At 35.3% G+C, this 14,662-nt stretch overlaps 1 protein-coding gene across 14 annotated transcripts in view; it reads left to right on the forward strand.

The window, feature by feature from the left end:
- Positions 1 to 14,662, forward strand: part of RBM26 (RNA binding motif protein 26) — an 81,636-nt gene that overhangs the window by 47,680 nt on the left and 19,294 nt on the right. For 7 of the 14 annotated variants that reach the window (XM_080797895.1, XM_080797901.1, XM_080797903.1 and 4 more), the window contains exons 12-17: positions 1,997 to 2,161; positions 2,806 to 2,937; positions 4,155 to 4,226; positions 11,230 to 11,355; positions 11,682 to 11,756; positions 13,549 to 13,716. In XM_080797895.1, the coding sequence (XP_080654021.1) occupies positions 1,997 to 2,161; positions 2,806 to 2,937; positions 4,155 to 4,226; positions 11,230 to 11,355; positions 11,682 to 11,756; positions 13,549 to 13,716 (738 nt within the window). The remainder of the gene's footprint in view (positions 1 to 1,996; positions 2,162 to 2,805; positions 2,938 to 4,154; positions 4,227 to 11,229; positions 11,356 to 11,681; positions 11,757 to 13,548; positions 13,717 to 14,662) is intronic. The other 7 variants (XM_080797898.1, XM_080797902.1, XM_080797904.1 and 4 more) reach the window with 3 other exon arrangements.

Consider the following 14,662-nt stretch of genomic DNA (forward strand, 5'->3'; position numbering starts at 1 on the left):
TTGTGAGATTATTTAGTATTGAGTTAACATTATATATGTCAAAAATACTGTAGTAATGTTGGGCTTTTTTTCCAGTATGTATGGTGTTCTTTTCAACTAAAATAATTACTTCCCATAACCTGATAAAAATAACTTTTAGAGAGTACAACTGAAGTCGTTATTTGGAAAATTTTGCTTTCTTGACATTTAAAAAATAATACAGGGGCACCTGGGTGGCTCAGTGGGTTAAAGCCTCTGCCTTCGGCTCGGCTCATGATCCCAGGGCTCTGGGATCGAGCCCCGCATCGGGCTCCCTGCTCGGCTGAGCTTGATCCCCCACCCCCCCGCCTGCCTCTCTGCCTACTTGTAATCTCTGTCTGTCAGGATAAATAAATAAAATCTTTAAAAATAAATAAATAAATAAAAATAATATAAAAAGAACATGAAAAAATGTGTGCTTGCTTGGTGTGGGGCAATAGAAGGTTTTTTTTTTCCTTTCCCCCCACTAGAGATTTTATTTATTTGACAGAGATCAGAAGTAGGCAGGGGGGGAGAGAGAGAGAGAGAGAGAGAGGGAGGGAGGAGGTAGCAGGCTCCCTGCCTAGCAGAGAGCCCGATGTGGGACTTGATCCCAGGACCCCGAGATCGTGACCTGAGCTGAAGGCAGAAGCTTAACCCACTGAGCCACCCAGGCGCCCCGGGGCAATAGAAGTTTATATAGAATTTAAAGGAAATGTTTCCCCCTTAATTCTTTGTGTACTTCTCATTCCTTTCCCCATATACCCCCATAATCCTATTATTGTTAAAAATATATCATATATTATTCTAAGTTTCTTGTATTTCTGTGTCTATCTACTTATCAACACATGCAAAAGATATGTATATTAAAAAATTAGCAAGACAGGAAACGTGTGTTGGAGAGGATGTGGGGAAAGGGGAACCCTCTTCCACTGTTGGTGGGAATGCAAGTTGGTACAGCCACTTTGGAGAACAGTGTGGAGATTCCTCAAGAAATTAAAAATAGAGCTTCCCTATGACCCTGCAATTGCACTACTGGGTATTTACCCCAAAGATACAGATGTAGTGAAAAGAAGGGCCATCTGTACCCCAGTGTTTATAGCAGCACTGGCCACGGTCGCCAAACTGTGGAAAGAACCAAGATGCCCTTCAACGGACGAATGGATAAGGAAGACGTGGTCCATATATACACTATGGAGTACTATGCCTCCATCAGAAAGGATGAATACCCAACTTTCGTAGCAACATGGATGGGACTGGAAGAGATTATGCTGAGTGAAATAAGTCAAGCAGAGAGAGTCAATTATCATATGGTTTCACTTATTTGTGGAGCATAACAACTAACATGGGGGACATGGGGAGATGGAGAGGAGAAGCGAGTTGAGGGAAACTGGAGGGGGAGGTGAACCATGAGAGACTATGAACTCTGAAAAACAACCTGAGGGTTTTGAAGGGGCGGGAGGTGGGAGGTTGGGGGAGCCAGGTGGTGGGCATTAAGGAGGGCACGTATTGCGTGGAGCCACTGGGTGTGGTGCAAAAACAATGAATACTGTTAACGCTGAAAAGAAATTTAAAAAAAAAATATGCGGGCCCATGGTATACATATTACTCCACAGTTACCTAATCTTGAATATCTCTGAGTATCTTTTTACAGCAATTCAATTTTATCTACCACATTTAGATGTAGACACAAAAAAGTTTTCAGAATATTCTTTTCCTCTTGCAGTTTAAGTGCCATGGTAAAATTAATTTAGGGAAGTTTTCAAAACTGAGGAGCAAAACATGGTATCTCACTACTGTATGTTTGCATTTTTTGTACAGTCCTTAGTTAACATTTCTTTGGGAGTGAAAGTAAACTGTGGTAAATGATCTAGATGTAAGAAAGGGTAAAGATAGAATACTTCCTGGAAGGACCAGAATTTCATCTCTTGAGGAATTTTATTGAATGAAACAATGAATTCTTTTGGAATTCACTGGTCTTAATATTTTTAAATATTAGGTTGCTTATAATGGTGATCCTGAAGGTGCCCTTATCCAATTTGCAACATATGAAGAAGCAAAGAAAGCTATATCAAGTACAGAAGCAGTACTGAACAATCGCTTTATTAAGGTTTATTGGCACAGAGAAGGAAGTACCCAGCAGTTACAAACTACTTCTCCAAAGGTAAGAGAGAGATTTGTGTGAAACTCAATGCTTTTCTCAGAAAGCTCTTAGCATATAGTGTTTAAGAGCAGGAGTACTGCAGTCAGGCAGACTTAAATTCAGATTCTGGCTCTACCTCCGAAACTGTGAAGACTAAAGGAACTTATTTAATGTCCCTAACCTGTTCTCTCTATTGTGAAGTTAGTCCCTAGTTTAGAGAATCATTGGATGATAAGATAAAAAGCATATAGAAAAGTCCCTAGTAGATAGGAGACAGTATATGGTAACTTATACATATTCCAGAAACTCATACTGTGTGTTCATCTTGGAAATCCTTCCCTTCCTCTCTCCCTCCCACCTTCCCTCTTTCTCTTTTTCAGTCACTGAATCAGTCACTAATGTTAGATCAGTTGCTTACAGGAGGATTTTATAGCAGTTTGTTTCTCGATTGAGTTTTCTCCTATTCATTATTTCCTTTATAAATAAGTTAATTTATGCAAAGAAAAACATCTATATATGTGTGTGAAGGAATTTGGAAGACAGGTTTTGATTATAAGCTGCACTTTTAAAACTGTCTGCATGGGCAATGTGATAACAAATAACAGAGGTTACTTGACATGTTCATGAGCTGATCCTCTTGTTTAACATTTTTTTCTTGTTCTGAGGTAATGCAGCCCTTAGTCCAGCAGCCCATTTTGCCTGTTGTGAAGCAGTCGGTCAAAGAGCGATTGGGTCCAGTACCTTCAAATACTATTGAACCAGCAGAAGCACAGAGTGCCAGTTCAGACCTTCCTCAGGTAAATGAAAATCTTACTGTGTGTGTCTCATAACAGGTTCTCAGCAAATTAGTGTCCCTTGTGATTCGAATTATAGTTAATTGTGTATATCTTATACAGAAATACAGTCTGTACGTATATGAACTCTGCCTGTAAATTTTCTTTTTACCATTAGCATAAGATTTTCACATTCTGTTTTTCCTATAGTATTTGAATTTTAAATGCTTCTCTCTAGTTAATACTTGAGTTCCCTTTCACTTTGTGAAGGAATTAATTTTAAGCAAAACTGCCTGAAAAATGAAGTTCAGTATATTAAATCTTATTTTTCCCATCATCTTTTACTTAACTAGATTTCTATTCCAGAGAAGATGATACAGTAGACTGCACCAAAAGCTTTTGCGAAGGGAAGGCTTAAGCCATCAGGTTTTAGCATGCTTGATGATACTGTTTCAAGTTACTTACATAGTTCTCAGAACTTTGCATCACTCATTCCTGACTTTCAGATTCTCTTCTCCACATGTCATTCCCTTCCCACTGCCTTCCACACTTGAGTGGCAGTTTCTTGTTTCTGCACCCTCCGTCTTTGTAACTTAGCTTTCTTTTTCTCTAGATATTTTAGCATTTGTTGTTTAATGTAAGCATTAGGATGTAGTTAGGATGCTATTTTATTAAAATAGTCTTCCAGGTAATTCCTGAAGAGTCAGATAATGAGATTGTATGGAAACATGCAGAACGGAAATTGATAAATTTTCAATTTCTAAAAAAAACCCCAGTGATAATAATTCCCCATCCCGTTATCTCAAATCATCACCACATACAGTGTATTTGGCTGTAGAAACATACTTTAGGAAAGAATGGCTTTTATTTTTAAGCTCAAGAAGCAGGCAGATATTTTAGTTACTCAAATCTAATATTTACAGTGTTCACGCTTTCTGCACACTTGTCAACATAGGATTCTAAGAATTTATGATTCTGTATCAGTGGAGGGACTTTAATAAATACCTAGTTGAAACCTTACTTTACATCATGATTTTTTATGATTGCATAATACTGCGTACTGTTTGTTTTTCCACACACATTTTCTTTCTGTCTCTGTCTTTGAAAAAGGCCCAAGTTTGTGTGATTAACATCAGTATACTTAACGAGTTAGTATATATTAGTAGAATCAGAATGTTCAAAATCCCAACAGACCTGTATGTTTGGGGAAACACTGAATATGTCCATTTTAATTTTTTTAGAATGTAACTAAGTTATCTGTGAAGGACAGGTTGGGTTTTGTATCAAAGCCATCTGTTTCAGCAACTGAAAAGGTAAGAAGAATAATAGCATGATCTGTTTGTCTTGGCTTCATAAATGTTTTCAGGTGGCATCTTAATTTTTTAATTTTTTTCATAGTTCTAAACTCTTGCTTCTTAATAGTATCTGTATCTCTTATTCCTACCTTTTTGCTTTCCATCTGCTGAAAAAGAAAAAAATTTGCCTACCTTTTTTTTTTTTTTTTTACTTTTTGCATCAGTATTTTAATATTTGCCTCTCACTATATGTCCATGTGCTTCCTTCTTTTCATTTTCTCATTTTATTTACTGTATTTTCTTTAGTGATATTGTGCATTTTAATTTGAAAACTCTGGCAGCCTAATGGAAAAGGCCACAAATTAGGAATTTTACCTGAGTTTGAGTTCTGGCTCTTCACTTACTAACTGCATGATACTGGGCAGTGCTCTTAACCTTTCCGATTCTTTTTCCTCGTTGGTGAAATGATGATTGTAAATTTGTGTTGCTCACAGAGTTTTGTGAGGATTAAATTGATTCATTTAAAAGTATTTTTTAATTGGAAAGGATGATGTAAATGTAAGTTTGTTATTTATTACTAACAGCTATTGTACATAGCCTGACAATTGTCATTTGTCATTTCTTTTTTTAAACAGTGGGGTAATTACTGATTAAATGGACCTATCTCATAGTTCTTTGTAGGTGTGTTATTTATTTTTTCCATTTAGGTATGAGTGAATGCTCTGGTCTTTAGTCTTATTTGATGTTTGGAATCACAGAATAGGATTAGATCATTTTTCTCATTTCTATGTCCTCACCTTAGAAGGAAGGTAAGGCCCAGTGGATAAACTAGGAACTACTGAGTCAGGACTGGAATGTGGGTCTCCTCTATTTTATATCCATGGCTCTTTCCATTATTAAGATTATGTAGAAAGTTGACTCTATTTGTTACATAGAGCATCCCATGAAAGGGCTAACCTCTCTTCACTGGTTCTTCTGTATATTCTCTTCCTTATTTGCCACGTTAAACTAAGGCAATTCTAGAAATTTGGATTTGAATCTCATTCTGTATTTCAGATTTTCGTCTTGGGCACCTCAACATTACTTCAGGCATAATGTGCTTAAAAAATGATGATTTCCCACCTAAATTAACCTCTCCTCCTCACTACAACTCTGGAAGTTATACCACCATTTTCCAAGTTGTGCAGTCTAAAAACCTGAGAGTCATTCACTTGTTTTTGTCATCCACTTCTCTTTCTCCACCACCTTCAGTTTCTTGGCCTCTGGATGTGGTGTCCTAGCCGTATGCTCCTCCTGTAGTTTATACTACCACCACTGTACTCCCAGACTTATTTTAATGTTAACTTCTTACAGAAGTTGAGAACTTCATTTCCCCAGCTACATAACTGCTTGATTCATAGCGTATCATATCTCAGTTATTTGGGGCTTATGTTTCTGTGTTAGATCTTCTTTTTACCTTAGCAAGCCTTTTTCTGCTCATTGTTTCTCACTCTTTCCTCCCTTTTTTCTTTTTCTTTTTTTGGTGGTGATTTTCCTGGAATGCATTTTCTTCTAAGTGAATTCTAGTCATTCTTTTAAAGATTTGAAAAAATCTCTTTACCCTATTCTATAAAATCTTTAATTTTTTTCCCCATATGATGCCTCCCTTTTCCCCCCTGTATTTGTCTATATCTTAGTCCATGCTGCTGAAATTAGCAGTATTTAAATATTTACTTTGATTAGGTTTATCCACCTTGATAGTAAGTAACTAAGGAATAAAGAAAATAAGTCTGTTATACTTTGTTTAGTAATGACCAATTCTGGAGAGGTCTGAAAACTTTATACTTAGTGTCTGTTCGTGTCAAGATTTAGACTCTGAAATTTATAGCTTTTACAGAACTTTTCTGGTATGTTTGCTTCTTCTTTTTTTTTTTTAATGTGTTTTATATAGCTTTAGGATAAAAGATACAGATTTGGAATTGAGAGTGTACATTTAGTAATAGAGTTACCACTAACTGAAAAATCACTAATGGTAGTATTTTTATGAAGAAATACTGTAAATACTATAAAGAATCTTTTAAGGAAGGCAGTTATTTAGAAGTGTGTAACTTTCAGTCATCTTCAGTGAACTTCTTTATAGAATAGCATTTCGTTTTTGCTTATTTTTGGTTGTTCCCGTTCCCCAAGTCTGTAGGGGTTTTTGATGAAGAATCCTTAGAGCTTAGTGATTCAGAGAAGTCTTAGGAAGGATAGAAGAAAGTTTCCCATCATCAAATTGAAGGCTGGGAAATACTCAAAACTAGTATCTATACAGTGTCTTCTGTCGTTATGAAAGCAAGTAAGTATACAAATAAAAAAATTTCCCCTTCCTCTGAACAGCACTGAGTAAATCCTTCAGTGATTCTTTATTCTAAAAGTCCGTTTTTATGTTGAGAGAGATAACTTAAAACCTAATTTATACACTGAAATCTTAAGACATTGCAGTAGCTATTAAATAGGTATGATTTGGAAAGAGTGATCAGTGAAATGATTTGAGTACTTCTCAAGATAGAGTGATTTATTAAGCATAAAGGTGGCATCTGTCTGTACCGCCTTGATTAGTCTACAGAAAGACTTAAGACTGTCCAAATTATCTCCCTAAGACCCTTCTTAACTAAGAAAGTAAAATGATTAATTACATGAATATTTAAGGTTTGTATATCATTATCAGTTTCAGGTGTAGGATGTTATTGTTCCCTGGCAGCTTAGCAATAGTTTCTTTCTCTCCCCCTAACCTTTTTTAAATCTAAAAATATATATCTTTGTCTCTTTGCAATATGATATGTTAACATATGCACCATGGGACTTTTAAAAGGGAAATTATGTGGTATACTGAAGGAACATTGTGAGTCATTTGGAGACTTCAGCTGTTGAGTTAACAGCTGACATTAGGTATGATCCTGAACAAAGCTTACTCTCAGTTTCCTTAACTAAAAAATGCAGCCATCTAAGTAACCCTCTGATTTTTTAATTTTCATTTGTTGTGTAATTTTGCTACTTTAAATATAACAGTTAAGGAATTTATGAGTTTCTTTTCGTAACTGCTGTTGAGTACTTTTGATTTTTTTTTAAGATTTTATTTGTTTATTTGACAGAAAGAAGATAGTAAGAGAGGGAATACAAGCAGGGGGAGTGGGAGAGGAAGAAGCAGGCTTCCTGCTGATCAGGGAGCCTGATGCAGGGCTCGATCCCATAACTCTGGGATAATGACCTGAGCCGAAGGCAGATGCTTAATGGCTGAGCCACCCAGGTGCCCCTGATTTTTTTTTTTTTAATGCATTGATCTCTCTCAGGATTATTACCTGGATTATTTAGTCAGAATTATTACCAAGGTTGTTTTTTTTTAAAGATTTTATTTATTTATTTGACAGATCACAAGTAGAGAGGCAGGCACAGACAGAGAGGGAGAGAGGGAAGCAGGCTCCCCGCTGAGCAGAGAGCCTAATGCGGGACTTGATCCCAGGACCTTGAGATCATGACCTGATCCGAAGGCAGTGGCTTAACCCACTGAGCCACCTAGGCGCTCTGTTTTTCTTTTTATTTACAAGAATTAATAGTAGTTACATCTGATAATATTTTACATAGGAAATAAGATAAAGAGTTGTTAATGGATTATAACTTGTCTTGTTAAGAAATTGACTTTTGTCTTGGAAAGAGGTAGTAGTGGTGTACATTTTAATAACAAAGCATATATGATACTTTTCAGCTCACTTTTTGAATTCAACAAACCTTTGACACCAAACCTAACAAGCATATTACAATAAAGGAAAATTATAAGCAATAGCTCATGAATGTATACCTAAAAATCCTAAGCTAAATATTAGCAAGTTCTCAGTGATAAGAAGAAAGAAAATACATGCTGGCAAGGTAGAATTTATTCCAGAAATGCAAGATTGAGTTAACATTTGAAAATCCACTTAATTCACCACATTAACAGAATAAGGGGGAGAAGAGTGGGAAGAACCTCCTATGATTTTTCAGTAGAAAAAGCATATGATGAAATTTATTACTTAGTCACAATAAACAGCACACAAAATAAGAATAGAAACTTCCTTAATTTGATAAAGTTTATCTTCATAAAACCTCTAGAGCTAAAATACTGAATAGTGGAATATTGAATGATTTTCTTCTTGAGATCAGGAAAAAGATCTCTTCTTGAAATCATCACTTTTTTAAGTGTAGGGCCTAACCAGTATAGTAAGGCAAGAAAATGAAATAAATGGTGAAAAGATGGCAAAAGAAGAAACAAAACTATATTTACTCGCAGATGACATCATATATGTGAAAAATCCAAAGGAATTCACCAACCTTTGGAATTAATAGGTGAATGCAGTAAAAGGTCAATATATAAAAAAATACAGCGCAGGCAGAAACCCATTTGGAAAATAGAGAAGGTGTGATTGTTTGAAAAGCCACCACCTGTGCTTTGACTTTGTTCTTAGGAGTTGTAGCACCTTCTTTTCTTTTGGATTTGTCATGTCCTTCCACTTGTTTCATTCTTAACAGATTTTCTTCTCTTTTATCACAACTCCATCTTTGTCTTTTGAAAATACAGATATCCCTTGCTATTCATACTCTTACGGTCTAAACTCTAGAACCAAATAGATTCAAATAGTGAGCAGTTTTTGTGATCATATAGTTCATTGTTTATAAGACATTTTATTTTCACCTTTCAACACCTCTGAATTAGGCTACCATCTTATTTGTGTTTGCCCTTATAATTGGCAACTTTTTTGTCTTTAGTAGGGATACATTGTGATAATGTGTTTCATAGTGATGTCTTGAACTCAGTGAAATATGCCAGCTAATGTTCTGTGTAGAGAGAATAGAAGGCAGTTCCTGGATAAAACAAGGGAGTGGGGTGCTTTTAGGAGTAAAGGAGTCTTCTCATTTTTGTCATACAGTTTTATTCACTTCGAATCAGTATGCCTTAGTCTGATATCAGATGTTAACAAGTATACTTTGAAAAGGAGTGTTCCCTTCTCACTGAAATTGGAGAAATGCCAAATTAAACAAATTACATGGATTTCTTTACTTCAGTCCTTCTCACAGCTTTTATGGTAAACTGCATCTTGAAACTAAAAAATAGGTTTATATTATTTCCAACTTATTTGAGTATAGAAACCTTTTTGGTCACAACTTTTCAACTCTTTATGGAGCGCTCATGAAGGAAACAGTTTATGAGACACTCAGACTGTCTTTAGCACATTATCTTGTGTTTCTCTATAAGGTTATTCTGTCATCCTTGTATGATCATGCAGTTTAGTGTCATGTGGTATGGTAGGGTAACATAGAAGAAATTTTTTTCTGATATTACAGAGAATGGTGACTGAAATTAGACTGCAAAGTAAATCCGTATTTACTCCATATATTAACAAATGCAACCGTTTCATTATTTTTAGTGATATCTGAGTATTATTTTTCGTTATTGAAGAAAGTTATCAGTCAGATTTGATACACTTCAAGTATTATAAAGAACCTTTATTTTTAAACATCAGTTTTATTGTATAGAACCAGTATAATTAATAGTATTCTAGGTTTTTATGTTACTTGGAGGCTAAAACATTCTTGAATACTTAGACTAGTGATGAGTTGTCTAATTTTTGTGATGTTTACTAATCTAACTTCATGAAAGCACATTAGAAAATAGTGTCTGGTACTTCTCTGATAGACCCACATGTTTATATTTTAGTAGTTAAAAGGTCAGGCTTTTTCTCACCGATAATCTTCTGTTTGTGTAGTTCTTTTAACCTATTTTAAGAAGGGAACTCCCTTAACACTTTGGAAACTGTGTTTTTTTTCCTCTGGAAAGTTACATTGTTCACACATATGGTTCCATGTTTAGTTTTTATAACATCCATACATTACTCTTAAGGGATCTCTAGACTCCTTTCTTAAAAACTGGTAACTGACCACACCCTGGAACCTACAGCTTCCTGCTTTTGGAGAATGAAAAAGGTAGCCTATACACTTTTATTTTCATGAATGACCCTTGTGTAGATTGTACACTTCAGTCTATCATCATTTCAGTTTAATTTAGTGCAAAACTATTCGTTGAGTGTTTACTACATGCCCTGGCACTGTTCTAGGCACTGAAGATAGAGCGGTGAATGAAGCAAAAAAAGCCGTACCCTCATGGAATGAATTTTTGAGTTTGTAAGGACATTAGATGCCATCAACTTAAACATTCTCATTTTATAGATGAACAAACTGAGGCCCAAAGAAGGTGCTTGAAGTTACCCAGAGTCGCATAATTAGTTGGTAACAAGGTTTAGGTACTAGAAGAAGCACAAAGAAGAGAAAGACATGGTTTTGGTGGCTTTACTGAATAGACAGACCCATAAATTAATATATCATTAGGTCATTTTAGTTAGGTGTTTGAATAGCCGTAGGAATAAAATTTCATGGAAGGATCTGGGTAGAAGAAATAAATAATTAGGGGTTTGTAGAGGTCTTGACCATTTGGTGCTGAACTTGAGCTAGGTTTAAGGGAATAGGGTCACTTAAAACAGAGGGATCGATGCATCAAAAGGAATGGAGAAAGAAAGCAGTTTCTTAAGTTCTTAACGAGGTTAATTTCAGAACTATAAATCATGAATGATCATTTTAAATTGAGGGACAGTATCCAGTTTCCTCCTGAGTCATGCTGTTGTGTACAGTGTTTGCTCTAGTCACTAGGGATATTAAGTAAATGTTTTTAGCAACTAATTTTTTTTTTCAGTGATACAGTAATTGCAGTGTTTTTTTCTTGATTTCTAGTTTTTGTATGTTTTTTTTTCTATAGGTATATGCTGTTTAGTTTTTTTTATTTTATAGTTTATGCCTCAGTCATACCCTTTCAAATCACTGTGTGGTTTAGTTAATAATGTTACAATTATATAAATAATACATTTATTTCAGTGTACTGTTTTTTGACAAAAGTGTTTTAAAATTGGGTTTTGTAGAAAAGACAGGTATCATGAATGCTTAATACATTTTTAATAAATTGAATTTGTATTGGTAGGTGTTGTCTACATCTACCGGCCTAACTAAAACAGTATATAATCCAGCTGCTTTGAAGGCTGCGCAGAAAACCTTACTTGTTTCCACCTCTGCAGTTGATAATAATGAAGCACAGAAAAAAAAACAGGTAAATACAGATAATAGTGTCCAAAATGTGCATGTAGGAAAGCTTTTCTGCATGTGTGTGTTTTTTCAAGACTTATCACAAAACAGAACTAAAAGAAAAGTGTATGTTGGCTGCCACTGAACTTCTGTTTTTCATAGTGTAATAATAGGTATTAATTTTGGGGGGAAGGATTCTCTTGAAACTTACATATGTATTTAACTTATAAACTTTACATTTAATTGTTGCCAAACTGCTGCATCTACAACCATTTCTTTCCTCTGGAATATCTGTTTATCAGAAAAATATACAGTAAATATTCTAATGATATTTTTGGTCTCTTTCACTAGGAGGCACTGAAACTTCAGCAAGATGTAAGGAAAAGGAAACAAGAGATTTTAGAAAAGCACATTGAAACACAGAAGGTAAAATACTAGATTTGGCAAAATATATTTATGGTCTTTTAAGTAAATTTAATTTGACACTATATAGCTAATCCTAAGAAATATATTTTACGTAATTGAAAAGGGTAAAACTGAAATATTTGTCTGTGATAAGGTATATATCAGTTGATTAATGTATTGAGGATGAAGAGCATTAAATGGTGAATTGGAGTTTGGAGTGATTTCAAGGAACTCGGGTGGTCAACTTGAAGTGAAAATGAGTGTTTATCAAGATATGTTGCTGCACAGTAGTTTGTCAACTGATAGTGAATTGGAACCTTTTTCTCAGGTTTTTTTTTTTCTGTTGAAATATGTACCTTTCTTTAATTGGCTTGGAATCCTCTAGTTTTGTGTCGTCCAGTATGGTAGCTAATAGCTTCATCCAACTTTTGAGTGCTTGAGAAAAGTCTTATCTAAATTGTTATGTGCTCTGTGGATATAAAATGCATACTAGATTTCAAAGATGTAATATGAAGGAAAAAAGTAAAACATCTCAGTAATTTTTTTGAAATATAACATTTTGGATATATTGAGTTAAACACAGTATTAACTTTACTGGTTTGGGTTTTTAAAAATCTTTTTTTTTTTTTTTAAGATTTTATTTATTCATTTGATAGATTTCAACTAGTCAGAAAGGCAGGCAGGGAGAGAGAGGAGGAAGCAGGCTCTCTGCTGAGCAGAGAGTCCGATGTGGGGCTCAATCCCAGGACTCTGGGATGACCTGAGCCAAAGGCAGAGGCTTTAATCCACTGAGCCCCCCAGGCGCCCCTAAAAATCTTTTTAATGTGGCTGCTAGAAAAATGTAAAATTGCATGGTTTGCAATATTTTGTACAGGGTTGCTCTGTGACATTTAATTAAGTGTCAGTTTTTGATTATGTCTAGTAATAAAAGTTATGACATTTCAAAATATTGAAAATGCAGAAACTTCTTACATTTTCACTTATAATTTCTAATTTAAATTTGGATATACTTGGTAAAGAGAAATTATAGTACTTTACACCACAAACTGAAACCACCTTGACTCAGACAACCTGTAATATGTGGTATCTTTTTTTTTTTTTTAAAGATGTATTTATTTATTTGACAGAGATCACAAGTAGGCAGAGAGGCAGGCAGAGAGTGGGGGAAGCAGGCTCCCCGCTGAGCAGAGAGCCCGATGCGGGGCTCGATCCCAGGACCCCGGGATCATGACCTGAGCTGAAGGCAGAGGCTTTAACCCTCTGAGCCACCCAGGCGCCCTATGTGGTATCTTCTACCCCATATTGCCTTGTTTATCTTTTGATTCCTGTCCATGTTGGGGATATCAGTCTTAGGCTAGCCAGTTATTGTTCCCTGTGACAAAGAAAGTAAGTAATTTTTTAAGATTTCATTATGTGAAGGGAGCCATAAAACTTCCTCTGGTTCTTTCTGGGTTGCAGACTACATTTGGAGTGGGAATACTTAGGGCCAGTAATATCCACAAGGATTGGAAAGTAAAATTATTGATATTACTTTAAATTGACAACTTTTCGATGGTCAGATTGAATTTCTTACGTTTGTGCTTTGAACTTATATTCTGAGAGACCAGTGATAACGTGTAATTCTTTACAAAGTGTGCCAAGATTTAACACTTGAGTTGAGATAGCACCACCAATTCTGCTTAGAAGTTGTAAGCATTGCCATAAATATATAAACTAAAATTAGTAGTTATTTATTTTTATATTTATTTTGCTGTGTTTGCTTTGTTAATAGTATGAGGAATAAGTATCTTAATTTTTTTTTTAAATTTGGCAGATGTTAATTTCAAAACTGGAGAAAAACAAATCAATGAAGTCTGAAGATAAAGCAGAAATAATGAAAACTTTAGAGGTTTTGACAAAAAATATTACCAAATTGAAAGATGAAGTGAAAGCTGTTTCTCCTGGACGCTGTCTTCCAAAAAGTATAAAAACCAAGACTCAGGTATTTTACTTTGTGGTGTTCTTCATTATACTACTGACTAAAAAACTTTTTTTTTTTTAAAGATTTTATTTATTTATTCGACAGACAGAGATCACAAGTAGGCAGAGAGGCAGGCAGAGAGAGAGAGGGGGAAGCAGGCTCCCCGCCGAGCAGAGAGCCTGATGCGGGGCTCGATCCCAGGACCCTGGGATCATGACCTGAGCTGAAGGCAGAGGCTTTAACCCACTGAGCCACCCAGGTGCCCCATTAAAAAACATTTAAATGTTACACTGCTTTAAGATTATTTCCCTTTTAGGTAATATCCTTTGCTTAAAATCTGACTCTTATATGCTAACATTTTTTCCCTCCTTCGTTAATGAATAGTAAATATGTATAGATAAGCAAACTCTATTAATCTTTTAAATCCTGTCCTATTAATTTTTAAAATTCTTTAGATTACAGTTGGAAAGTCAGTAATTAGAATAGTTATGGATAATCTTTAAAAGATAACTTGACAAAGTGATACAGGTACTTGAGGGAAGAATTTGAGCTTTATTTTATTTTATAAGGAGTTCATAGTACAAAAGGTTAATAAACAGAGGTAACATTTCGGAGGCACCTGGGTGTCGCAGTTGGTTAAGCATCTGCCTTTGGCTCAGGTCATGATCTCTGGGTCCTGGAATCAAGTTCCACGTCCGGCTCCCTCCTCAGTGGGGAGTCTGCTTCTCTTTCTCCCTCTACCCCTCTGCTTGTTCGTTGTCTCTCTCTCTCTGAAATGAATAAATAAAATCTTAAAAAAAAAAAAATTCCAGCAGCCTTATATTGAATTGATTAAAAGGGGGGAAATTCAAGTACATCCATCTGTTGGATGTGAATAAGTGAGGAAGATAATATCATGTGATAGTAAGTGATTTTTAAAAATCTCCAGTTATACAATATTTATACTCGGTGTTGTGTGTATGTACGT

The sequence above is a fragment of the Martes martes genome (genome assembly GCF_963455335.1).
Source record: "Martes martes genome assembly, chromosome: 3".
NCBI lineage: Eukaryota > Metazoa > Chordata > Mammalia > Carnivora > Mustelidae > Martes > Martes martes.